The sequence below is a fragment of the Ornithorhynchus anatinus genome, chromosome 1 (genome assembly GCF_004115215.2).
Source record: "Ornithorhynchus anatinus isolate Pmale09 chromosome 1, mOrnAna1.pri.v4, whole genome shotgun sequence".
Classification (NCBI taxonomy): domain Eukaryota; kingdom Metazoa; phylum Chordata; class Mammalia; order Monotremata; family Ornithorhynchidae; genus Ornithorhynchus; species Ornithorhynchus anatinus.
This window is the reverse complement of record NC_041728.1, coordinates 1219113-1245091: the sequence shown is the minus strand read 5'-3', so window position 1 is coordinate 1245091 and position 25979 is coordinate 1219113. Positions and strand designations below refer to the sequence as shown.

At 46.9% G+C, this 25979-nt stretch overlaps 2 protein-coding genes across 2 annotated transcripts in view; one reads left to right on the top strand and one right to left on the bottom strand.

Annotated features, from left to right (window-relative positions):
• The window catches only part of SREK1IP1 (SREK1 interacting protein 1), a 29327-nt gene extending 23189 nt beyond the window's left edge, over positions 1-6138 (top strand). Inside the window, exons 4-5 of the mRNA XM_029069439.2 lie at positions 3650-3728; positions 4888-6138. Of these exons, the coding sequence (XP_028925272.1) occupies positions 3650-3728; positions 4888-5077 (269 nt within the window). The 3' untranslated portion in view covers positions 5078-6138. The remainder of the gene's footprint in view (positions 1-3649; positions 3729-4887) is intronic.
• Positions 6139-13203: 7065 nt separating this feature from the next.
• SHISAL2B (shisa like 2B) lies at positions 13204-24395 on the bottom strand (the record flags this gene model as incomplete). The annotated part of the gene is made up of 3 exons (XM_029047504.2): positions 13204-13796; positions 22156-22310; positions 24190-24395. Coding segments are annotated over 3 exons (495 nt in total), but the record flags the coding sequence as incomplete, so codon positions are not given.
• Between the last annotated feature and the right edge of the window lie 1584 nt (positions 24396-25979).

Sequence of the window (25979 nt, the reverse complement as noted above, 5' to 3'; positions counted from 1 at the left end):
GGCCGTGTCCAACCTGATTAGCTCGCATCTCCCCCAGCGTTTAGAAAGGAGCTTGACACATAGTAAGAGCTTAACAAACACTGTTAAAAAAAACCAAACATGGACAAACAAAATTAAGGAACAGGACCACCCAAATGAAGGGCAAGAATGGGAAAATGGAAAGCTTTACTAAGGCTTCAGTTCTCCATACGTGGCACTGACTCTGAGTGTTTTCCCACTGAAGGCGATAATGATAGAAGCAGCACAGCTCAGTGGAAAGAGCCCGGGCTTGGGCGTCAGAAGTCGTGGGTTCTAATGCCGACTCCTCCACTCGTCAGCTGTGTGACTTTGGGCGAGTCACTCAACTTCTCTGCGCCTCAGTGACCTCGTCTGGAAAATGGGGATTAAGACTGTGAGCCCCACGTGAGACAACCTGATTCCTTCTATCCCCCCGGCGCTTAGAACAGTGCTTGGCACATAGCGCGTAACAAATGCTGTCATTATTAGTATTACCACATTTGTCCGGCCCAAATATTTGCACTTCCCTTGCCCCCAGATAAATCGGCAACTTTCCCTTTTGTGACCAGTAGATTGGGTTCCGTGCTGTTGTTTCACGAGCTCATTTACATTCCTGAATCAGTCTTGGGGTCTCACGTCTTTGATTTATTAAAAAATATCTGGATATCGACCTCTACCTAGGCTCACTAGAAGAGAAATCCTAAAATAGGCTCAGTTTTTTATTCTAGGCAAAATGGGGTTGGAGGGGAGAGAATCAACTCTATATCCTTGAGCCAGTCAAGACAGTGACATATTTCAGACCGTAATAGAAATGGATGTTAGGACTCCGAGGCCGAAGGGATTTGTTTAAGCGAGAATGAAATCTGTTCAGGACGGCAGGAGTTTCAACAGAAGACTGCGTCTCTGGGACTTAGTTCTGCACTGGTGAAAATTTGCTGTAATGCAATACGCCCTGCTGGGTAAAATTAAGAAGCTCTCACATCTTGGAAAAATAACTTTCCATCTGTCTTTAGTGTGTTGTTCTTAAAGCTGAGAGAACCTGAGGTGGTTCAACTAAGGATAAACATGAAACATTTCCATTGCCAGTTGTAAATTTAAAGCTCAGCCTCTTAAAACCAGTCCTGGAGGGGAAGCTTGCCTAGGATAGCTGGTGGGATTCAGATCCGTAAGACTAAAGGCGTAGCGATTTACCCTCCCGTACAACATATGATCCGAAACCGTCGGCTTTATCTAAATGGACGGTTTGGGGTGAGGCCCTGCTGAAGGACTTTTTCAGTCTGGTCTCCTTGGATTTAGGCGTAGCGGCCGGGGGTGGTGGTGGGTGTGTTTTTTGTTTATTTTGTTTTCATGAATTCCCGTAGGCTATCTGCAGCGGAAGCCCTCTCCCTTTATCTACAATTGTCAAAAAGCGAAATAAGATAGGGAACGTAAAGAGATCGATCCATTCTGAAGGAATTTGTAGTTTTCTGTAATTCAGGACCGTAATTGGAGGATAACACCACTGTTGAACAATGGAGAAGCGGCATGGCCTAGTGGGAAAGGGCCCAGGCCTGGGAGTCAGGGACCCTGAGTTCTAATCCCAGTTCCGCCACTTGCCTGCTGTGTGACCTTGGGCAAGTCACTTAACCTCTCTGTGCCTCAGTTCCCTCTACTGCAGAATGGGTATTCAGTGCCTCCTAATCTGAGTCCCATGTGGTGCCTGATTAACCCGAATCTACCCCCCATTTTATTATGATGCTTGGCAGAGTAAATCCTTAACAAATACCCCAATTACTATCAATTATCTAATAAAGTTCAATGCCACAGATGTTGATTTTACTGATAGTTCTAAAGTTTACACTCTGGAATTGTAATTTAGCCCCAGCAGGAATGAAGAGATGAGACCTTACTAAAACCTAAGGGGTTTTAGTAAGACCTTTGCATCAGGGGAGCACTGACTTTTTTCACGGTGTCGGAATCTGTGCACGCCGACCTGCGGTTTCCCCCGTTCACTCTAAACCTGGGGGGACCTGGGGAGGGAGAGGAACCGAAAAGGGACCCCGACACCGGACTCCCCAGCCGAAGCCCCCTGAGGACAGAGCTGAGGCCCTAGGTGAAAAATAATGCCCTGTATGCATCAGACTCAGTAATGAGGTCTGAAAACGTGTGCTGAGGACTCTGATCAAAAACCTCTGATTTATACCATCACTGAAAATCTGATTAAGTACTTTAAAATCATCTCCAACATTCACTGGTCAAAACAGCTACTCACAGTACATCTGAACATTTTTCAACTGGCTTTGCGTGCTAGCTAGTTTGCAAGCTCCTTGTCGGCAGGGATCATATTTAGTCATTCTTGTCTGTCCTCCCAAGTCCTTAGTAGAGTGCTCTGCACACTGTAAATGCTCAATAAATACTACTGACTGATTGATTCCATGTATTTTCCTAAGATTACTGTATTAATTTTCACATGTCCTGCAGATTTCAGATTTTTTTTTCCCCTCCGGTAACTCTATCACATTCTATTACCGACGAAGCGAGCATCTGAAAACTTCGGTACAGGGTAAGAGCTCGGAAACTCTTCGAGGGCGATTTCCTGCTGAACGGCGTCTTTAGACTGAGCTGCCGCTGAAGCCTGACAGTCCTTGGCCACCTCTGCGGAGCAGAACTAGCCAAGCGGAGAGTTGGAGGGGGATGCGGCGGACCCACCGTTACCTCGGCACCCTGGCTGGGTGATTCGGGCACAGTCAGGGTTGTATCGTTGCCTGAAGTTCCAGCTCTCTCGTCGGGGCTGGAGCCAGACCCATGTCCGTCGTGCAGTCCTAGGATCGCCCAGTCCCGGCTCAGGAACACAGCTTCAGGAATCATGGAGCGAGGCTCGGGAAGCATCCGGGGCCTAGCGGAAAGAGCACGGGCCTGGATTCTAATCCCAGCTCTACCTCTCGCCTGCTGTGTGACCTTGGAGTGCCTCCACTTCCTCATCTATACTGTGGCGATTCAAGAACCGTATCTGACTCGATTAACTTGTACTCATTCATTCATCCGATCGTATTTATTGATCGCTTACTGTGTGCAGAGCAGTGGACTGAGCGCTCGGGCGAGTACAGTACAACAGAGTCGGTAGACACCGTTCCCGCCCACAGTGAGCTCACAGTCTAGATGGAGAGGATGAGTGGATGGCTGGATGGGGGATGCCAAAGGAGCCTGAGGGGGGTCTGGATTAGCGGCTTGGACAGGTGGACAGACAGACGGGCAGCAGACATTATGTCTGCTTCACCTAGGGTAAGAAGCGGGAGAGGCGGGATCTGGTTGACAGTGACCTCCCGGCACTGTGGCTAGCGGGAAGGCACAGATGGCAGATTAAGCCCACAAGGTCCCGCCAGGCCCCCAGACTTGGCTTAGGCCCTGAAGCTCAAGCCGCCATCCTTCCAGGCGTAGCAGGGGGATCCTTCGTGGCCTCATTTGATTTTCAACCTTCTCCTCGAAGCTTGCCCGTCCGTGCAAGGCCTGAGCGGCGGCCCTGTCGCCCTGGATGAAAGAAGAGGCCGTCGGTTCATTCTGCTTCACTGCTGGCTCTTTTGCCGTTCAACTTGGGCAGAGGAGCTCAACTGAAAATGAAAGTGTGGAAATAACCTTCTGAATGTTTGGTGACTGTATCTTTTCATTTCTGCAGGGACAAATGAGGAGGAAGAAAAGAAAAAGCAGAAAAGAAAAAGCAAAGAGAAATCTAAATTGAAAAAGAAACGGAAAAGGTATTATTTCTAAAAGAACGTTTTTCATTAAAAGATCAGAGGTTTCCTAAGAGTTATGTTTAACATTATATATCCAGATAGAAGTTTCTTTCCCTCATGGTCCTATTTCTTTATAGCCGGGGCTAGCTGATGGGGAATTTGGCTGGCGGGGTGAGGGGCACGGGGCTTCTCCTGCCCTGTTTTGATCATTTTTATCCATTTTACCTTAGCCAGACCAAGGAAATCACGGGTAAGAATTCGGCCTTGGAAAGCGCTTGGTATCCTGGAAAGTGCTAGAGGGAGAGAGGGCTAAACTGATGCGTGTCTCCGGTGAGATTTGGCCAGAAGCCTGTTCTACTGTGTGTTTCTGGGCCTTCAGTGTGTCAAGTTGGCTTAGCCACTCCCAGTAAAGGGTCCCAGACCAATACACCCCATTTTTTAAAAATGGAATTTGTTAAGAACTTACTATTCGCCACCGTACTGAGTGCTGGGGGATATACACGGTGATCAAATTGGACGCAGTCCAGGTCTCACTTTGGGCTCCCAGTCTTAATCCCAGTTTTTACAGACAAGATGAGAGACACAGAGAAGTTAAATGACTTGCCCGTAATCACACTGCAGGTAAGCAGTGGAGCCGGGATTCGAACCTACGTCCTCTTTCCGCTAGGCCCCAGTGCTTCTCTTGGTTGACCAGATGGAAGCGAGTTGCTTGTGCTGTATCGTCATGGCCTATTGTACTCTCCCAAGCGCTTAGGACAGTGCTCTTCACAAAGTAGATGCTCTGAATATACCACTGATTCATGGTGTAGTGAAAAGAGCCCGGGACTGGGACTTCAAGTCCTGTCTCTTTGCCTGGCCTGCTGTGTGGCCTTGATCGAGTCGCTTAACCTCTCTGGGCCTCAGTTTCCTCATCTGTAAAATGGGAGCAGTAGTATCTACCTCTCCCTACCTCTCAGGGATGTTGTGAGGATAAAATGAGAATTGCCATGAGGGCATTCGGGAAAATGAAAGCGCTGTGCGAAAACGAAAAGGTATTGTTTTTTTCTTCTCTGTGACGACCAAGGCTCCTCAAAATTGTCATTCAAGTTTTCAGTTCGGTATTTAACGAGTAAGGAGCCAAGATATGAGGAAAGGCAAATTTGGTTCTCCTTTCCCTCACCTCTCTTTCTTTTACCCCTAGGTCATATTCATCCAGTTCTACTGAAGAAGACACCCCAAAACAAAAGAAGCAGAAATCCCAGAAGAAAGAAAAAAAAAAGGAGAAAAAGAGCAAATCAAGGAAAGGGAAGCATCACAAAAAGGAGAAAAAGAAGCGCAAAAGAGAAAAACGTTCATCTTCTGATAGTTCCGAATCTTCTAGTAGTGACTGAGATATTAGCCTAGGCTGCTGCCGGTGTCTGAAAGACAAAAGATGATTTGACCTTTTTCCTTTGGCTGCAAATTATGCTTTCTCTTATCCACCTACTTCCCCAGCTACTTGCCTTCAGAAGCCCTGCACTACGCACCTGTATAGTCCTACTTTCAAAAGGAAATGATTCTTTTCGATAGTGTTCACTCCCCCTGTTCTTTCTCTAAGTGGTTTCTCCATAAACTTACCATAAATTGAAATAACTATTTATCCTGGTTAGAGCAGTTTTTTGCTAAATGAAGTCTGTATCCTCCCTGAAAGGATTCAAGCTCTCAGTGGGATTTTTGATTTGACCCCTGTGCCCTTTCCTATATCATTGTGAAACTACATATCCTTTTCCGCATAAATATCGTTCCAGCGAAGTTTCTGTTTTTCAAGGGACCAGACTTTGTGAATGTTTTAGGGCAATATGCGGCTTTATCGGCCTTGGCTAGCCCTCTTTTTAAACTAGTAGTTTCGGCGGATATGTTAACGGCATGTACATTATATGACCGAGTTTTACCGTTTGTGAAACGCTAGCCTTTTCGATATTTTTTTGTTGTGTAAGAAATCTAGCCCGTGACCGATATTCCCAATCTTGTTCTAAAGTCGGCATCTAAATGGAGAGAGATTAAAAGCAGTGGCAGGAACAGCTGTGAGGTTTGGCAAACGTGCCATATTGGCATTTGTAAAAATGGCGCTTCAGCTATGAACATTTTTGTTTAGGATGAAAAATGAAATCTTCTACATTCAGGTGAATTTGTATTGTTTGCAGTGTCAAAACTTTCTTCTGTTGGAGTAGTGATAGTTTTTTTTATAGAGGTAATCCACCGTTTGTCTGACTTTAAAAGAAATATATTTTGAAAGACATTGGATCCCGATTTTTGTAGTCACCAGACTGGCCGATTGCTTGTTATTGTTCGTTGTCCACAAAACCATCCATAAAAGCTTGAGAGAATTCAGAAAGCGTCTTCAATTCAGACCGATGTAAAGGAAAAATAAAATTAAGAGCTTTATTACCGTGCTCTTGAAACCTAAGATCCATGAGGCTGTGTCCAACAGTGTTTGTCTTAAAATTCCAAGCCTTTAACATCACAGTGGGTTCAACGTGGATGCAGGCTTGTGGTTAGTATTCTTAAACAGTATTTGCAAATTAAGGTTGACATAGTAGATCTTTTCCTTTCATTTTGTTCATTTTTATGGGGGCTCGTTGGCAGCTTCTTTCTCTTGAACGGGTTAAATTCTGTACTAAAAAGCACGTGGAGAAGGGGAGACTGGATCTCCAAAAAATGATCTCAGGCCTTGGCTGTATTTTGGCTGTACGGACCCGGCCCTGGGGTATTGTGCTGTAGAAACTGGGCCAGCCAGCCATGTGCTCTAGAAGACAGCTGCATTTATTTTGGGAACATTGGGCTCTTTATCTGATTTTACATCTGAATCCAGAGTGTCTTTTCATGAAACCTCAGGGACATTTTGAGGATAGTAGGAGATGCAGAAGACAACCTCCACTGAATTGTGTGAACAAAACATTGGTAAAAATTCACCTCATTCTAGTGGTATTTTAGTTTAACAAAATCTAAGAACTCTGGATATTTTAGAATTTGCGCACTGGCCCCATCCATTACCGAAAGGGTCTGGAAATATCAGTCAATCTTTTGAGCACTTACTGTGTGTAGCACACTGTACTAAGTACTAGGGAGAATACAATATAACAATATGCTCCCTTTATCCTCCCTCCCCTCCCCGCAGCACTTATGTATATGTCTGCAATTTATTTACTTATAATAATGCCTGTCTCCCTCTCCAGACTGTGATCTTACTATGGGCAGGTACTGTATCAGTTTGTCTTCGCATCGTACTCTCCCAAGCACTTCGTACAGAGTTTTGCACACAGTAAGCGCTCAATAAATGCGATTGAATGAATGAATGAATGAATAAAGCAGACCCATTCCGTGCCCACAACAAGCTTACAGTATTGATGGGGAGACAGACATTTATATAAGTAAATGACAGAGATATATATATAAGTGCCGTGGGGCTGGGAGGGGGATGAATAAAGGGAGCAAGTTAGGGCGATGCAGAAGAGAATGGAAGGAAAGGAAAAAAGGACTTAGGGCAAACAGCTTGACCCTACTCATAACTGAACATTCCCCAACTGGAGATTTAATTTGCATTGGCCCTTTTGGACTAAGGTGAATACAGAAAAAGAAAAAGGCAGAGGGGCAGTATTTCAGAAGGATTTTCATCCAGATCACCAGACCTGCTTCTGCTTCCACTTTATTACTTTGCTTCCCATCCCCACTGTTTCACGCCTCCACCATCCTCTCTGCTTTTCTGTTGACCAAAACTTTCACAGGGAACACCCCCCAAAACGAAATTCCACCTGGGTGAAAATCCACCCAAGCTTCTTGGAGATGTACCATTTGGCTTCAGCCGGCTTGTGGAGGCCCCCAAAAATAATAATAATATCAGTATTTGTTAAGCGCTTACTATATGCAGAGCACTGTTCTAAGCACTGGGGGAGATACAGGGTAATCAGGTTGTCCCATGTGAGGCTCACAGTCTTAATCCCCATTTTACAGATGAGGGAACTGAGGCACAGAGAAGTGAAGTGACTTGCCCACAGTCACACAACTGACAAGTGGAAAAAAACGTCTTTTTTAGGTAATAAACCAAACAAATGCATCTGTGGCTGCATTTCTACCTTATTCTGCTTCAAATGATACTCTAGAGTACTCTCAATATAAGTAAAGGCTTTCTTGAAGCACTGTGGACACCTACCTACAATTAATATTTTAGGTTTTATAAGCCATTCCGTGGTTTTATTTCTGAAAGCCCCAGTTTATTAATAATAATAATAATAATGTTGATATTTGTTAAGCGCTTACTATGTGCAGAGCACCGTTCTAAGCGCTGGGGTAGTTACAGGGTCATCAAGTTGTCCCACATGAGGCTCACAGTCTTAATCCCCGTTTTACAGATGAGGGAACTGAGGCACAGAGAAGTTAAGTGACTTGCCCACAGTCACCCAGCCGACGGATGGCCGAGCCGGGATTTGAACCCATGACCTCTGACTCCCAAGCCCGGGCTCTTTCCACTGAGCCATGCTGCTTCTCTAATTATTCTCTATATAATTCTCTAATTATTAGAGGGACTTACCTGTGTTCCGTGTGCAATACAATTTAGTTCTGCTATCAATCGATGGTATTTATTGAGTGCTTAGTATATGCAGAGCACTGTAGCAAGTGCTTGGGAGAATAAAGCAGCGTGGCTCAGTGGAAAGAGCATGGGCTTTGGAGTCAGAGGTCATGGGTTCAAATCCCGGCTCGGCCATTTGTCAGCTGTGTGACTTTGGGCAAGTCACTTAACTTCTCGGTGCCTCAGTTACCTCATCTGTAAAATGGGGATTAAGACTGTGAGCCCCACGTGGGACAACCTGATTCCCTTGTGTTTACCCCAGCGCCTAGAACAGTGCTCGGCACATAGTAAGCGCTTAACGAATACCAACATTATTATTATTATAATGTAGTCGATAGGCACATTCCCTGCCCACAGTGAGCTTACAGCCTGGGGGGGAGACAGATATTAATATAAATAAAAGAATTACAGAGAAGCGCATAAGTTCTGTGGGGGTGAGTAAAGGGAGCAAATCAGAGCAACGCAAAAGGGAGTGGGAGAAGAGGAAATCTGGGATTAGTCAGGGAAGGCCTGTGGACGAGATATGCTTTAAATAAGGCTCTGAAGGCAGGGAGAGTAATTGTGTGGTGGATGTGAAGAGGGAGGGCATTCCAGGACATGGGCGAGAGGCTGGCGGTGAGGTAAACAAAAACGAAGTACAGCGAGACGGTCGGCATTGGAGAAGTGTGTGGGATGGGTTTTAGTAGGAGAGTAGCGAGGTAAGGTAGGAGGAGACAAGGTGATGGAGTGCCCTAAAGCCGATGGTAAGGAGTTTCTGTTTGATACGGAGATGGATGGGCAACCACTGGAGGTTTTCCCCACTGGAGGAGTGGGGAAACTGGACTGAACATTTTTGTAGAAAAATGATCTGGGCAGCAGAGTGAAGTATGGACTGGAGAGAGGAGAGACAGGAGACAGGACAAGAAGGAGGCTGATACGGTAATCAAGACGGGATAGGATAAATCCTTGGATTAACGAGGTAACAGTTGGGATGGAGAGCAAAAGGAGAATTCTAGTGATGGTCAGGAAGGTTGAACCAATAGGATTTAGTGATAGATTGAATACGTGGGTTGAATGAGAAGAATCGAGGATAATGTTCGGGTTACAGGCTTGTGATACGGGAAGGTTGGTGGTGCTGTCTACAGTGTAGGGAAAGTCAAGGTGAGGACAGGGTTTGGGTGGGAAGATAAGGAATTCTGTTTTGGACCCGTGAAGTTTGCGGTGAGATGTCTTGAAGGCAGGAGGAAATGGGAGACTTCAGAGAGGGAGAGAGATCGGGGCTGGAGATGCAGATCTGGGAATCGACGGCATAAAGCGGTTATGAATGACTTCTCTATGGGAGTGGGGATAGATGGAGAATAGAAGGGGACCAGAAATGTACCTTGAGATAAACCCACAGTTCAGGGTTGGGAGGGAGAGGAGGAACCCTTGAAAGACTGAGAATGAGTGGCCAGAGAGAGAGGAGGAGAACCAGGAGAGGACAACATCGCTGAAACGGAAGTTGGTTAACAGTGCTCTGCACATAGTAAGCGCTTAACAAATACCAACATTAATGTTTCCAGGAGAAGGGGTGGTCGACAGTGTCAAAGGCAGCTGAGAGGTGGAGGAGGATTAGCATGGAGTTAAAGGTCCACACTACCAGAACGATTGCAGATGGAGGTGAGGGGTTCTGGGAGAGATATATCCATTTTGTCGCTATGGGTCGGAGACGACTCGACAGCATAAGGCAAGACAGGAGGCCACATTGGATTTGGCAAGAAGATTATTTGTTACCTTTGAGAGCTGGTTGCTGTGGAGTGAAAGGGATGGGAGCCAGTTTGGAGGGAGTCAAGAATAGAATTGGTGGAGGGGAATTGGAGACGGCGGGTGTGGACAACTCTCTCCAGGCGTTTGGAAAGGAATGGTAGGAGGGAGACCGGGCGATAACTGGAGGGAGCCGTGGGTTCAAGGGAGAGGGGAAGCAGCAAGGCGGAGTGGATAAGGCACGGGCCTGGGAATCAGAAGGTCGTGAGTTCTAATTCTGGCTCCACCATTTGCTACGTGACCTTGGGCAAGTCACTTCACTTCTCTGGGCCTCAGTTTCCTCATCTGTAAAATGAGGATTGAGACTGTGAGCCCCATGAGGGACAGGGACTGTATCCAGCTCGATTTTCTTGTATCCACCCCAGCGCTTAGTACGGTGCCCGGCACGTAGTAAGCACTTAATAAATGCCATAATTATTATTATCATTTTTTAGGATAAGGGAGACAGACTGTGAGCTCGTTGTGGACAGGGATTTTCTCTATTGCTGTATTGTACTTTCCCAAGCACTTAGTACAGTCCTCGGCACACAGTAAGCATCCAATAAATACGATTGAATGAATGAATGAAGGGAGCGAAGGGATGGGGTTGGATGTGCAGGTGGAGGGTTGGATTTTGAAAGAATCCAGGAGATCACCCTTAGACTTCTTGGAAAGATGGCAGAGTTGAAGAAAGGGCAGGAGGCGGGAGGGACCGGAGAGGAGCAGGAGACTTTTTAGGGAGATCATGCCTAATAGTTTCAATTTTCTCACACCTGCCCTCAACTCCGTTCCCTATTATTCATTCAGCCAGTCGTACTTATTGAGCGCTCACTGTGTGCAGAGCACTCTACTAAGTGCTCGGGAAAGTACAATACAGCAATAGAGACAATCCCTGCCCACAAGGTACTTGTACTTACAGTCGTATCATTTCTTCGAAACTACAGTGGGTGTTCCTTTCTGTGGGTAGTTTTCTCACTGTCAAATATCAATCAATCAATGGTAATTATTGCGTGTTTATTGGGTACAGAGCACTGTACTAAGCGTTTGAAAAGTACAACACGAAGGAGTCGGTGAATGGGATACCTGCCCACAAGCTTACAGTCTACAGGGAGAGACCCACGTTATAAGAGATTAGGAATGGGAGGAATAGTAGAATATAAGACTATTTACATAAGTATTGCGGGGATGGGGCAAGAATCAAAGTGCTTAAGGGACACACAGCCAAGTTCACAGTCGACGCAACAGGGAAGACAGGTAGGGGAAATAAATACCCAAAACAAGTAGTGAGCCACATATTCCAAAACTAGATCAGAACTTGGGCCTGGCCAAAAAACAGACTGATTCGAGGCTGCTAACAAAAGCCTCTTCCATACACCGGTGTGCTTGAAATAAAGAGCTTTCCACTTCCAAAGGCTCGGGCCTCGGACGTCTTACCACGTCTTGCCGTCATTTCTGCAAGTAAACTACTGCCTTAAATATAACCTTTTATCTACATCAGATTCTCTATACTGTAAACATCTGGCTATAATTGCCTACAGGTAGGTGGGTAAATGAAAAAACTAATTCAGAAGATATCGGCACCATTTTTTTTATAATGGAAATAACTGTACTTTCTCAAACATACCACATTCTCAACAGTGAGCATCTTGGGTAAAATGCCATTTTAGGATTCAAATCTTCCCTCTTTCGAACTTCATACAATACGAAAAATGTTTTCCACGTTCAAGCGTTGGAGGGTAACCCTGCCGTGGGGTGTTTAGTTTTGATCATGTGAACAGGAAACACACAAAGCTTGGCACCTTTCAAAGGTGGTAATTTTTGACTTAGGCAGGAAAAGCTGATTTTAGATTTTAATCTTCCTCAGCCTGCTTGTTCATTCATTCTTCTATTCATTCGGTCGTATTCACTGAACACTTACTGTGTGCAGAGCACTGTACTAAGCACTTGGGAGAGTACAATGCAACAGTAAACAGACACATTTCCTGCCCACCAGGCGCTTACAGCCTAGAGTGGGGTGAGACAGACATTAATATGAATGAATAAACTACAGATATGTACATAAGTGCTGTGCGGCTGGGACCGGGGAAGAGCAAAGGGAGCAAGTTAGGGAGACGCAGAAGGGAGGGGGAGAAGAGGAAAGGGAGGGTTTAGTCAGGGAAGACCTCTTGGAGGCTTCTGTGTTCATTTCCTTCCCTGCCCCACTCCCTACTACTCCTTTCATTTAACTTGCAGGGGGAGCACAAGCTAAGACCGACCAGATGTTCTGCTAGAAATTTTGATTGAAACCACAGAGACCTAGTGCTATTATGCTGAAATGAGAGGTACCCTCTGTGCCAGGCCTATCGCAAAACAACTTGGCCTTTTAATCCAGTGTCAATAGATGTACTGCATGAGGTAAATGTTTTCCACAACTCATTTAGCGGGAAGAAGGTTTTTGCCCAGAATTCCTCCCTCTCGTGATGAGCTTATCTAATGTTACCTGGGCTCAAACCATGCAGGGGGGGAAAGAAAAGAACAAACTACCCCCCGACTCCCCCCCCAAACACACACACACATCCTGTGGAACCCCTCCCCACCACCCCCATACACACACACAATCTTACGATCAAACGGTGCCCCAAAGGGCACAATTCATCACCTTCACTGTCAGGGGCACTGAGTGCTTACTGCAAGCAGAGCCCTGAACATATAACGTATAGAAAAATATCTAAATAGTTATAAGCAAATACTCGCGAAGGCCATGGACAGGAAGAAAATACCTAAGTGCAGAAGGTGGCTATAACCGGGAGTGAGGTTTAGTACGGTGTTCTGCACAAGGAAAGTACTCAAACGCTATCGATTGTTGACCGAAGCCATCGGAAAACCACTTGATGAAAACTGCTGGAAACAGCACCCACAGTTATCAGGGGTTATTAATCCAGTTGATCCAGCAGTGCAACTGATAAAGCTTAAGGGCCGTTCCTTATGAAAAGACCTGATTCTATTTAGTTGCCATTGTTTTTACGAGATGTTCTTCCCCTCGACTCTATTTATTGCCATCGTTCTCGTCTGTCCGGCTCCCCCGATTAGACCGTAAGCCCGTCAAACGGCAGGGACTGTCTCTATCTGTTGCCGACTTGTTCATTCCAAGCACTTAGTACAGTGCTCTGCACATAGTAAGCGTTTAATAAATACTAATGAATGAATGAAAAGACCGATTATAAGACTTCAAAAATGGAATTCTGAAGTAATCTGGGGAGAACAGATCAACATAAGACATAGGCCTTTCTATGCCCTCGAACAGGTAACCTTGCCATTTTTATGTTACCGGTAAATTTTGGAATCTACCGATGTACTTCATTAGCGTAACCCATATTTGTGAAACAGTGTCTTAACTGAGATTAATATTATCCAATTAAATAACCGAAAAGGGAAAAATGGCTAAATAATGCTTTCTGAAAAATTCAACTGATCTCTGAGCTTCATTTCTTTCAGTCTCTGGAAAAGTTGATGAACTAGATCTAGACGAAAGGAAATAGCTGTGCGTATGAGATTACCTATTATACATAAAGCACATGCTGCAGTTTCACTGCAATCCCTTCAGCAAGATTTTTCATGTAGCAGGTTTCATTAAGTGGAAATGTTGGTTGGTGTAATATCTATCAGTTTTTCTTGAATAATTTCATCAGCTTCACATGACGTTTCGATGGTCGAGTTGGACACGGCATTTGAATTTGCTGCTTTGTTTTTTCTGTTTGAGTAGCCTGCAAATAAATACATGAAACGAAACAGGATCAGTCATTTGAAAGTAAGCCGTACAACCGAGCGATTCTTCGAACTTACGTAAAAAAGACAGTCAACTGGAGAAATCGCTTTATTTGAAGGAGCAACATTACTGGAAGTGAAAACGTTGTCAGAAAGCAGTTGAACGAGTTAGCATTTTTAACTGCTTTTTGTTAGTTTCTTATTGATGAAAGGGGAAGAGACAGCACAATGCGCGGGCTTCCACTTCTCTACTGATTGCCTTCTGGCTCCGGTGGAAAAACAACCTTTTTTACACAAGACGACAGCTGAGTTTCCAGATTGTTCTCCAGGAGCTGCCAATAAAGATGTCAGAAGGAAGAAGGAATTGTGGCATGGAAGCTGGCCCACTTGAATTGGGCCAAAAAGACGCCAAAACTCATGGTAAACATAAATGAACCTGTCAGCAACTGGCCAAGCTCGACTCCAGACTAAGAAGACATCGAAGAATTCATCTTTCTATCTCAGTGCTAGCCACCCCGCACGCATTAGCCAGCTAATAAAAGAGGGATTTGCTACTAGAACCTTTTGTTCCAGCTGAGCTCAGAGGATTGAAAAAAGGATGGGGGAGCAGGGGAGTCATGCAGTTAGCGAGGGATTGGGGTGGCACTTTGTTACTTCATGTACTCCATGCTGGATCGGCCCAAGTCTGCCTGCTAGATAGCTGCTGCCCGTGGGTATTGACAACCCTGGACTTGCCCGCACCCTGGCCTGATATACCTGTTTTCTGGCTGCAGCGGGGTGGGAAGATAGGGATGGAGAACTGGGGAGTGTGAAATGCCATCTGCCTACCTGGAGGGAAGGAAGGTTTGCGGTCAGGACAAGCGGTACTTTGGCTCTGCTGCCATTTGTTTACGATTGTAGAGCTCAATCAGAGACAACGTTAGCCGGGCCCCTCACATGATGTGCCAAAACAGATTTTCTTTCTGAAACTCCTTCCTCCCCCCACTTCCCCAGAAAAACACGCTGGCTTCTCTGCGTAGTTGCTCAATGATGTTCAAATGGCTCAAAGAGCTTACAGTTTGCTAGGGGAGACTGACAGATTCTTTACAGATAGTGGGGGTAGAAGGAAAAATAAAGATCTAACAAGAAGTAGGACAAATTTATCAAGATGAAATAGCTAAATAAAGCAATATTCAAATAAATATACGTGCACACAAGGGTTGAGGATCGGAATGAAGTATTTATATAATTGATTTATGCCTAGATATCTCCCATAACATACTTTACTCTTGCGAAAAACCCCTTATCCATTTGAGTGGTAAAGATTTGCTATATTTATTCCTTCTGGGGCGAAAGACAAACAGATGTAATGAAAAAAATCATGACCAAGGAATTTCTGATCCGTTTGGCGAGGCTGAATATCAACCGAGGGTATTTATTGTGTGCTTGCTGTGTGCAGAGCACTGTGCTAAACATTTGGAGCAGTACAATAGAGTTGTCATCATGACCAACTAACATTAAATGATAATAATCATTATTATGGCATTCATTAAGCACTTACTATGTGCTAAACACTAAGGTAGGCATAAAAACAATCAGATCGATTACAGTTTCTGTCGCGGAGGACTCACAGTCCTAGTGGGAAGGATTGGATTAGCACTAATAGTGGTCTTTGTTAGACTGTGCTTAAAGTGCTACATTTTAATTCCACATACAATACAACGGACCTTTTTTCCTTTTACAATAATAGTTTTGGAGCTTAATTGTAGTGTTTACCGGTTCTGCCAGTTTGGCCGTATCCCTTCAGGATCATTTGGTTAATGAAGGCATGCATCATCACCAAAATCACAGAGTTTCACTTAAAAGATCAAGGAAATGAACCGTAGAATAATTATATTTGCCCAGTTAGGTTTTCTTTCGTTTTCCAGATCACCATTTGGCATTCCCTTTTGACAGAGATCTATGCTCATCTCCCAGAAAGTCGCTCCTAGCAACAAACAAGCTGAGCATCTGGGTTAGTTTTCTCCTCGCTGTTTCCTGACACTAGCTTTCTCGTATTCGTAGCCTTGAAGCTGGGTTCCTAGAAGTTCAGATGTGCCGGTCACATTCATTTTTCTGAGGAAAAGTTGCTTATAAAAACATGTTTCCTGACTCAGTGGGTGCGCTCTCTGCGGGCTGCTCCATTATCACAGCTCTGATTTCTCTCTCGTTTGCCCTAGACAACACTTGAGAGTGTTTATTATTTAACCTGGCTGCTGTTCTGAAGGTTGGTAAAGTTTATTCTGGCAGTAGAGCACTGCTTTCTTTATAGGCTGGGAGCTTCTGCGAATAACTGTCCCAATGACTTGTTTTCACACTCCTTGGCCATTGGTAATGCACAAGGAAAAAAACAACTCTGTGAAGTCTGCTCGTGTAGTCTACTTTGTATAACAATAACTGTGGTTTCTGTTTAGCTCTTACTATGTACCACACACTGTATACTCAGCACTGGGGTAGATACAAGATAATCAGATCCCCCATGGGGCTCACAGTCTAAGTAGAAGGGAGAACAGGTGTTGATTGAATCCCCATTTTAAAGATGAAGTAACTGAGTCGCCGAGAATGTAACTGACTCGCCCAAAATCACATAGCAGGTAAGTGGTGGGGCCAGGATTCAAACTCAAGTCCTCTGACTCCCAGGCCTGTGCTCTAGCCACCAGATCATGCTGCTCTCCATATCAATGCATTTCTGAGAATGTACGAAGAAAGATTTGCTGTCAAATATGAATCTGATTTGAGGCAACTTCTTTTGTTTAATCATTCACCACTCTGGTTTCCTACACCTTCTCCACGTTAGCAAGCCTAAAAGAACTTTCCATCTCTACCTGACTGTTAAGTTATGCTAGCTGAACATTTTCACAAGATGAGGCTGTAATCACGGCATCGGGTGAAGCTCGAAGAGGGAAGGACCAAAGAGTGAGGACAAAGTCTTATTAAGCTCATTTCAGACTTTCCTTCGTATTGCTTGATATGTTCCCCTTCCGCAAATTTCGGGTTCAACTTGATGCACACGGGATCCTTTGACATCTACCCCAAACCATGTCCCAGAAATGACTTTAACCAAAACCCCTCCCTCAGCCCCCCACAGCCTCCTAGGGGCAGCCCTGCACTGAGGCCTGGGGGGCTAGAAACTCCATCCACAACTTATCCCTTTCCGTCCCCCATCAATCAGCGGGAACCCTCCTGTTGAGATACTTTCCCAATTAAATGCCATCAAATATTACAAAATGCTGAATTCTTCCATCCCACGTGTCAGTCTTTCAGACCCTATCAATTTTTCAGTAAGGTGTTATTCCTTTGGGATTCTATCGGGAGTAGATTAAGAAAATATATTTCAAGAGGTGTTGATGTTTTAGACATTTGAATCTAGTTTTCTTTTAAATCGGTATTCTCACTGCTTCTGGGAAGGACCAAGGTTTCTAATGAACCTTGTTAGAAGCTGGTCCACATTATAGCAGGATCGATATTACCTTTCCTACCTCTTAGATAACAAACTGTGAGTCAGGATTATCCTGCACACTAACAGCAACATCCATTAAGTGCTTACATTGTGCAAAATACTGTATTAAGTGCTGGGACGACATGGACCATCATTTAGATGGGGCCTAAAAAGGGTTCCCAAATTAGGTGGGGTGAGACAGAGAGCTAAAATAGACGAATCAATCCAGTAACAGAAAAAGCAACAGCTCACTTCTGCCTAATGGGGAACCATCTCATCGGTTCCTCACAGCCCCAAGCGCAGCCAGATTACCCCAAATTTTCACACCCTCTGCTCTTCAGTGGGTGGACATTGGGCATGCTCCCCAGGTGCCAGGTGGAAGAACGAGCAGTTCTGAGCCCCCCAGCCACCTCTTCCTAGATGTTGGAGTCCTGGGTGTTATTTTTCCCGACGGTGATGTGTGATTTAGAGCCTCTGGAGAGGGGTACATTCATGTTGACGGAGGCTTTTCTTTCAACCTGAAAATTCTGTGCGTGTAGATCATTTATTCCTCTAGAAATAATAATAACGTTGGTCTCTGTTAAGCGCTTACTATGTGCAGAGCACTGTTCTAAGCGCTGGGGTAGATACAGGGTAATCAGGTTTTCCCACGTGAGGCTCACAGTTAATCCCCTTTTTACAGATGAGGTAACTGAAGCACAGAGAAGTGAAGTGACTTGCCCACAGTCACACAGCTGACAAGTGGCCGAGCCGGGATTCAGACCCATGACTTCTGACTCCCAAGCCCGGGCTCTTTCCACTGAGCCACGCTGCTTCTCGAAAGACTTCATATCACCACATACATCACATGGAATTTGCCTCACCAATACAGAATGGGCGATTTTTCTTAGGTTTGGGACCAAGCAGTCCTTTCCACCACCCACCTTTTCCCTCGCACATGGCACACTCATCACTTCACCTACGTCCTCCACCTGGTTTCCTCTTTTCCTAAACCCTACGTATGAACTGTGAAAACTTGGTTCTTTGAATAAATCCTCTTGATGACGAACTATTCAAAGAGGTGACTTAGTTTAGACCCGTAATCTCCTTGGATGAGAGCATCCAAGTAACAGCACATCCCACACAATTCACAAACCACAGGGATTTTCTGTCCCTTATTGCTTTAATCCAGCACATGAGCCATTCCAGTAACTTGCACCCAAAAAAAGTTAAAAGGGAAGAAAATGATGTGGAGATACAATTTAAAGCCCAATCAATTAATCAGCAGATAGTCCTCCAAATTAAGCTCTACTGTTCTTTACACAATGCCCCTCTTCTTTGCAGAGCAATTCAAATATTTTTAAAGCTCTTCCATTTTATTCATAAGAAACAGTGAACAAAATAAAACAGTGATTTCATACATAAAGGAAAAATCATTCCTAGGAGTAGCCTATTTAAACATAACAGTTCCAAAAGAATACATCACCACAGAGAAACAAATCCAGTAACCAACCTAAGCACCAAATCCCATTCTCTTTGAAGGGTCCTTTCAGTGGGTTGTCCCAAAATTTGGCTTCACTATGCCAATCAGGCTAAAGCCCAGAGGCCACTTTTCACTACAGGACAGAGGGTTCTCAGAGGCAGCACCTGAACTAATTGTGCTTGGGGAAATTAATCGGCCTGATTGGCTCCTTTGTGTTGGGGAAGGTGTTAGTAATGGACACTGCCAGCAATGGCGGAGGGGAAAAGCTTTTGGGTTTAGCCAGCCTGCAGTCACTGAGCTGTGGGCTACGGGAGGTGAGGTTTCCCGCTGGAAAACTTCCACTGGAGCCCTGTAAAACAGCCCTCTTCTCTCCCAGAACACCCACACATCTTGCTCTGGATGATTTAGTAAAATTAACCCCGCAGAACCACATTCTATAAAGGAAAGGAACGATCGAGTCTCAAGCCATCCAGCCTTCATCACTCAGTCATGTTATCTAGCTGCCAGGCTTGCAAGCCAAAGAGAAATGCAAGGTTGGGATGGTTTCTTAAAAATTAAGACAAAAACTCCCATGTTATTTGGAATTATCTGGACAAGGATGCCAAAAGATGGGGTTTTATTGTCTGGATTTTAGATAATTGCCATCTGTTTTGCTTTTCCAGACCAACAGAGAGTAGCCAATAGGAAAGAGTATCAAAAGCAGACTACTGAAACCGAAAACGGGGAAAAGCTCATCATGCAGCTTCCATCTGAGGATGTTTTTCTTAGTGTAAAAAATAATGATCAGAAAACAACTCCTTGTAAGGGCTGAATATATGGAAGTACCTTTCTGAGAGCTGCTTATTTTCCTAATTTATTTTCCCCTAGGATGAGGTTGCTGCTGTATTGAGTGTCTATCCGTTCAAGCTAGGAGTCTTAATTCAGATTTTAAAGAGCTATTTACTTTGTTCTTTGGTTGTTCATTGTAAGATAAAACAACTGATTTAAGTTACCTTTAAGGCTGTCCAACTAATAATGTTGGTATTTGTTAAGCGCTTACTATGTGCCGAGCACTGTTCTAAGCGCTGGGGTAGACACAGCTATTCTCGTGTACTGATGTAGAGGAAGTTTTTTAACAGATGAATCTAAGGAACTATTTTAAATGCTTAGCTACTAGAAAACCCTACTTAAACCAATGCTCAAATGTGTAGCCAGCCTGCTCGTATTTAATTTTAAAGATTACGCTTGTGATAATTACTCTCATTTGGCATTATTGTTTTTGATCATTGGGTTTTACCAGCTGGTGGGTGAGTTATCAAATATCAGTTAATGAGCAATTCTTGTCATTTCTTATACTATTCATACAGAGAATATGATTTTTGGAGGTTAAAGATATGTCCTTTCCAGCATAATTATTGGATTTTTTAAAAAAAAATCCAATCAAAATCCATCTAAATCATTTTATTTTTTAATTAGCCCTTTCTATGGACTACAGTGCTGAACTAGATGCTGGGGTCAGTACAGATAATCAAATCAGACATCACCCATAACACATAAAGGGCTTACAATCTAAGAGGTTGGGAGGACAGGTTATCTTAATCCAATTTTACAGATGAAGAAATTGAGGCCCAGAGAGGTCAAGTGACTTTGGTCAGCCATAATCCTTATATTTTTAGAGTGTTGGCCAATAAGCGGGGCAGTGGTCGAACTGGGATTGGAATCCGGGTGAGCCGATTCTCAGTTCTGTGCTCTTCCCATTAGGCCCCACTGCCTCCTACGCTGATTCACATACTCCATCTGCAAGGCAAGCGTTTCTTCAGTAAAGTTATTCTTTCTGGCACTGACAACGAATACAAAGGGCTGTCAGATGCTCAAGGCCATAGTGACCAGCTGATACACATAGCAACCTTAAGGAGCCTTGCTTAATTCAGGTTAGTAGACTCCAGCCTTAGTTCAAAACTTAGCAATATTCATCCAGTCATATTTATTGAGCACTTACGGTGTGCAGAGCACTGCACTAAGCATTTGGGAGCAGACCATTCATCCAAATATTGATTCCCGGGTGGAACATCGAAGTGAAAAGAATAAAGTTACTTACGTGACAAGCAAAAACTGACCACAGGTGCCAGTTTTCTAAGGCAATTCAAATATAACTTGAGCACCGGTGTGCAGAGCCCTGTAATCAGCACTTGGGAAACTACAAGAAAGTTAGAAGACAAGATCCCTGCTGGCACGCATCTTACAATTAATTGCGGGAACCAGACCCTAAATTACTTAGAGCTAGAAGAAAGGAAATTTTGATCGGCAGACAAGTCAGTGCTCAATAGTAAAGTCCAATTTTTAAAGCAGCAGCGTGGCCTAGTGGAAAGAGCATGGGCCTAGGAGTCAGAGGTCCTGGTTCTAATTCCAACTCCTGTCACTAACCGGTTGTATGACCTTGGTCAATTCCCTCAATTTCTCTGGCCTCAGTTTCTTCTTCTGTAAAATGCAGATAAAATATGTTCTCTCTCCCCTTAGAACCGAGAGATCCTTGTGAGACAGAGACCGTGTCCGATCTGCTTATATTTGTATCGATCCCACTACTTAGTACGGTGCTTGGCACACAATAAGCGCCTACCGGCCGCCACGAAAAGAAATGCTATAAATGCTTAGTTAATGCGGATGTGCTGCGACGGTAATTGAGGGAGATACGACCTAGGGAGAAGAAATCTCAATCAGGCATAGCCTCCCTGGAAGAAATGTGATATGGAAGGACTGTGAAAATGATGAGAGCTGTGATCAGGCGGATTTGAAGACGGGGAAGTTCCAGGTAGGGCAGAAGGATTGAACAGGAGTTGGAAGCAGGAGAAAATGAGGGCTTGAGAGGAACGAAGAGTGTGAGCTGGAGTGTAGTGGGGGAATAAAGTGGATAAATAGGTGGGAAAGAGCTCAAAGAATGCCTCAAAGTTGATCATCAACTGTTTCTGCTTGATGAGGAGAGCGCAACCGTTGAAGGTTGAAGGAGTGGGGAAATATGCAGAATGACACTTTTAGAAAAATCATCCAAGCACCTGACAGAAATCAGGAAAAGAGAGGGAAGAGGGTAGACACAGGGAGGAAGCTGATTCAGCAGCCAAATTACTACATTTAAATCAACTGTAGCAGAATCAGAGTGACTTCCTAGACTGAGAAGTCCGTTTGGAGAATAAAAACAGTAGAAAAACTGAACAAAACCTTTAAAAACTGAGTTGTTCACATTTTTCAGATTTAAGCCTAATTTTAAAAAAATGATTCGAGGGTGAGAAATTGCTCTGTCACCTAAATATGCAACAAATATGACTTCTAGATTATGCATTAGTAACATTTGAAGAAAAAAATGGATCACAAGTTCATTTTTCACATGTTAGTGCTGAAATGGATACGTGGCAAAGTCATTATTTGCATTTGAGACACCGTATTTACAATATTGGGTTTTTATTACCTTCTCTTGCAGCGGTCTCTAGATGTTGGAGTTTCAGACCCGTGTCTAACTGCTGAGGTTTTGTATACAAAAATAAATAGCAAAGGACACAGACACTGATGACAAAGGCTAGTAATACCAGAGCGGCTATTCCCAATCCAATCAGGGCACCGATGCTGGAGGAGAAAAACAAAACAAAATGAAAAAACAAACAAAACCAGCTATATCACGGTCACAGAAATTCCACGGTTGGAAACCTCTGAATTGTAGTTTTTACTAAATTATGGTTAAAACTAGTAGAAATTCTGGGTCTTCACCCAGGTTATTCATTCCTTAGGTTTCACCGCTTCGGGCAGGGCACACTACTGAGCACCGGGCAAACATACAGAAGACGGTAACGGTCGGTGATGCAGTTCTACTTATTTCCACATCTTATTCCTCCACTTCAGAATTGTTCTCAGTTAAGGAACAGGTCTGATTGCGTTTCAGGACTTGAGGGGATCATGATCTGGTCAAGACCTACAGGATCCGAGATCCGATGCCTTTTCTCCGATACCTACCGGCGGGGGATACGGGGCCAAGGCTCGGGATGCTCTCCGACTAAAGGAGTCGTATATCCCCGACTCGGATTCACGTAGCCCTGTAATGGGATAAACGACTCTCTGACCACAACCGAGACCTGAAATGCTAATTCCGGCTGCCAGGGGAGAGGACGGCGGTGTCCCCCTCCCCGCCCCATTTCCCTACGAGGGCTCCAGCGGTGGGGATTTTATCCCAGGAGATGGGGGGGAGCGGGTGACCCGGCCACCTCCACCAAGTGAGGGGGCTTTCATGTGCAGATGGGGGAGAGGGTCCCAGATCTGTCTCCTCTGTTCCTTTGTGTTCATGCTGGAACGTCCTGTCAGGGCTCGAGTCAGGGATGGAGGGTGGAAAGGCGGGAAGGGGTACGTGCTGGGCGGGGATGCGCGGGATGGGCACCAGCGTGGAGGGGAGGAAGGGGAAGGCGAGAACAGGCACCGGCACCCAAGGGGGGAGGAAGGGCCCGGGGGAAGAGGCGGGAAGGGCACGTGCCGGGTGGGACGCGCGGGATAAGGCCGGGGGGAGGGAAAAAGTCAGGAAGGCCACGTGCCGGACGGGGCTACGCGGCCAAGGGGAGATAATGTTGGTATTTGTTCAGCGCTTACTATGTGCCGAGCACCGTTCTCAGCGCTGGGGTGGACACAGGGGAATCGGGTGGTCCCACATGGGGCTCACAATCTTAATCCCCATTTTCCAGACGAGGTCACTGAGGCCCAGAGAAGTGAAGTGACTCGCCCACAGTCACACAGCTGTGGATTCGAACTCACGACCTCTGACTCCAAAAGCCCGGGCCCTCTCCACTGAGCCACGCTGCTTCTGCGTGAAAGAGGCCGAAAAGGGTGTGAGCGCCCAAGGGGGATGGAAAGGGGGGAAAGGGCGCGGGCCCTCGGGGCTGGGGGGAGAAGGCGGGAAGGGCCCTGGGTGGGAACGTCGAAGGAAGGGCGTGAGCCCCCAGGGTTGGGGGCAAAGGGCGGGAAGGGCACGTGCTAGGTGCCAGAAAGGGTGCAAGTCCCCAAGCGCCGAGGACAGGTGGGAGGGGGGGGGGGGGCGAGGCTCTCGGCCCGTCGTCGGGCAGGGGTCGTCTGCTCCCCGTTGCCGAACTGTACTCTCCAAGCGCTCAGTCCAGTGCTCCGCACACAGTAAGCGCTCGATAGATACCATCGAACGGGTGCGCCAACGGGTCCCCAAGAGCGGAGGCGAGGCGGCAAAGGGCATGAGCCCCCAGAGGCGGGGAGGAGGTGGCAAGGGCCATGTGCTGGGAGGGGGGGACGCGTCAGAAAGGGTGCAAGCCCCCCGGGGGGGGGGGGGGAAGGTGGGAAAGGACACGACCCCCCCTCCTCCCCCCCGGGGGTGGGGGGGCAAAGGAGGGAAGGGCAGGTGCCGGGGGTGGGAAGTGGGGAAAAAGGGTAAGAGCCCCCGGGACGGGGGAGGGGGCTGAAGGAGGGAAGGGCCGGGGCGGGACGGACGCGTCCTCACCTGAGGCTCCACATGTATCGGAAGGTGTAGGGGAAGTAGCTCCCCGGCTGGCCGCAGCAGTACTTGAGGTCGGCGAAGCCGCAGCAGTAGACCAGGGCCGCCCCGTCCCCGCCGCGGGGACACACGAAACTCTCCACGAACGTTTGGTTGAGGCTCAGGTAGCCGCCGCAGACCTGGCCGGAGGCGTCGCCCCCGCCGCCGCCCCCGCCGCCCCCGCCGCCCCCGCCGCCGCCCTCCTCGCTCATCCCGCTCCCGATCCCGCTGCCGCTCCCGTCCCGGGCCTCCCCGACGGCCCCGCCGCTTGTCCTCGCACACCAAACCCCGCACAGCCTCCGGCCTCCTCCTCCTCCTCCGCTACCGCCGCCCCGACACTGCAAGACACGCCGAGACACGCCCTCCTCCTCCTCCTCCTCCTCCTCCTCCTCCTCCTCCTCCTCCTCCTCCTCCTCCTCCTCCTCCTCCTCCTCCTCCTCTCCATCCGTCCTCCCCATCCCTCCTCCTCCTCCCCCCGTCCGTTCTCCTCCTCTCCATCCCTCCTCCTCCTCCCCTCCAGCCTCCTCCTCCCCATCCCTCCTTCTCCTCTCTATCCTTCCTCCTCCTCTCCATCCGTCCTCCTCTTCTCCATCCGTCCTCCTCTTCTCCATCCGTCCTCCTCCTCCCCATCCGTCCTCCTCCTCCCCCGTCCGTTCTCCTCCTCCTCCTCCTCCTCCTCCTCCTCCTCCCCATCCAGCCTTCTCCTTCTCTCCATCCATCCACCTTCTCCCCCGTTCCTCCTCCTCCCCCTCCCCTCCATCCTCCCCCTCCCCATCCATCTCCCCTTCCCCGTCCGTCCTCCTCCTCGTCCATCCTTCTCCTCCTCTCCCTCTTATCCTCCTCCCTGTTCATCCTCCTCCCGCTCCCCGTTCGTCCTCTTCTTCCCCCTCCCCATCCGTCCTCCTCCTCCCCATTCGTCCTCCTCCTTCCCATCCGTCCTTCTCCACTCCATCCGTCCTCCTCTCCCCCCCGTCCGTCCTCCTCCTCCCCTTCATCCTCCTCCCCATCCATCCTCTCCTCCTGCCCTTCTATCCTCCTCCCTGTTCATCCTCCTCCCCCTCCGCCGTCCGTCCTCCTCCCCATTCATTCTCCTCCCCATCCATCCTTCTCCTCCCTCCCCCCATCCTCCTCCCTGCTCATCCTCCTCCCCCTCCCCGTCTTTTCTCTTCTTCCTCCGTCCGTCCTCCTCCTCCGCCATTCACCCCCCTTCTCCTCCCCATCCAGTCTTCTCCTCCTCCTCCCCACCCATCCCTCCTCCTCCCCATTCGTCGTCCTCCTCCCGTCCATCCTCTTCCTCCCCCGTTCATCTTCTTCTTCCCCCGTCCACCCTCCTCCTCCTCCTGTCCATCCTCCTCCTCCACTTCTATCCTCCTCCCTTTCCATCCTCCTCCTCCCCGGTCCATCCTCCTCCTCCTCCATCCACTTCCTCCTCTTCCCATCTTTCTCCTCTCCTCCCACTCACCCTCCTCCTCCTCTTCCCCCCCCGTTCCCCTTCCTCTTCCTCCCCCCCCCCCATAAAGCCCTCGCCCCTTCCCCCGCCCCCTTCCTCCTCCCCACTTCCTGCCCCATCTTGCCACTGCCCCCTGTCCAGCACCCCGTTTTCAACCCCACCTCCCAGGGCGGCAGGGGGTGGGGGGTTGGCACGGTGATGAGAAGTGGAAGGATCAAAACCCTTCCTCCTCTCCAGACCCTTCCAACCAAAGCCATAATTCAAGCGTGTTTACTCGGAGGGGAGCATCACGAGGCCTCTTCCGACG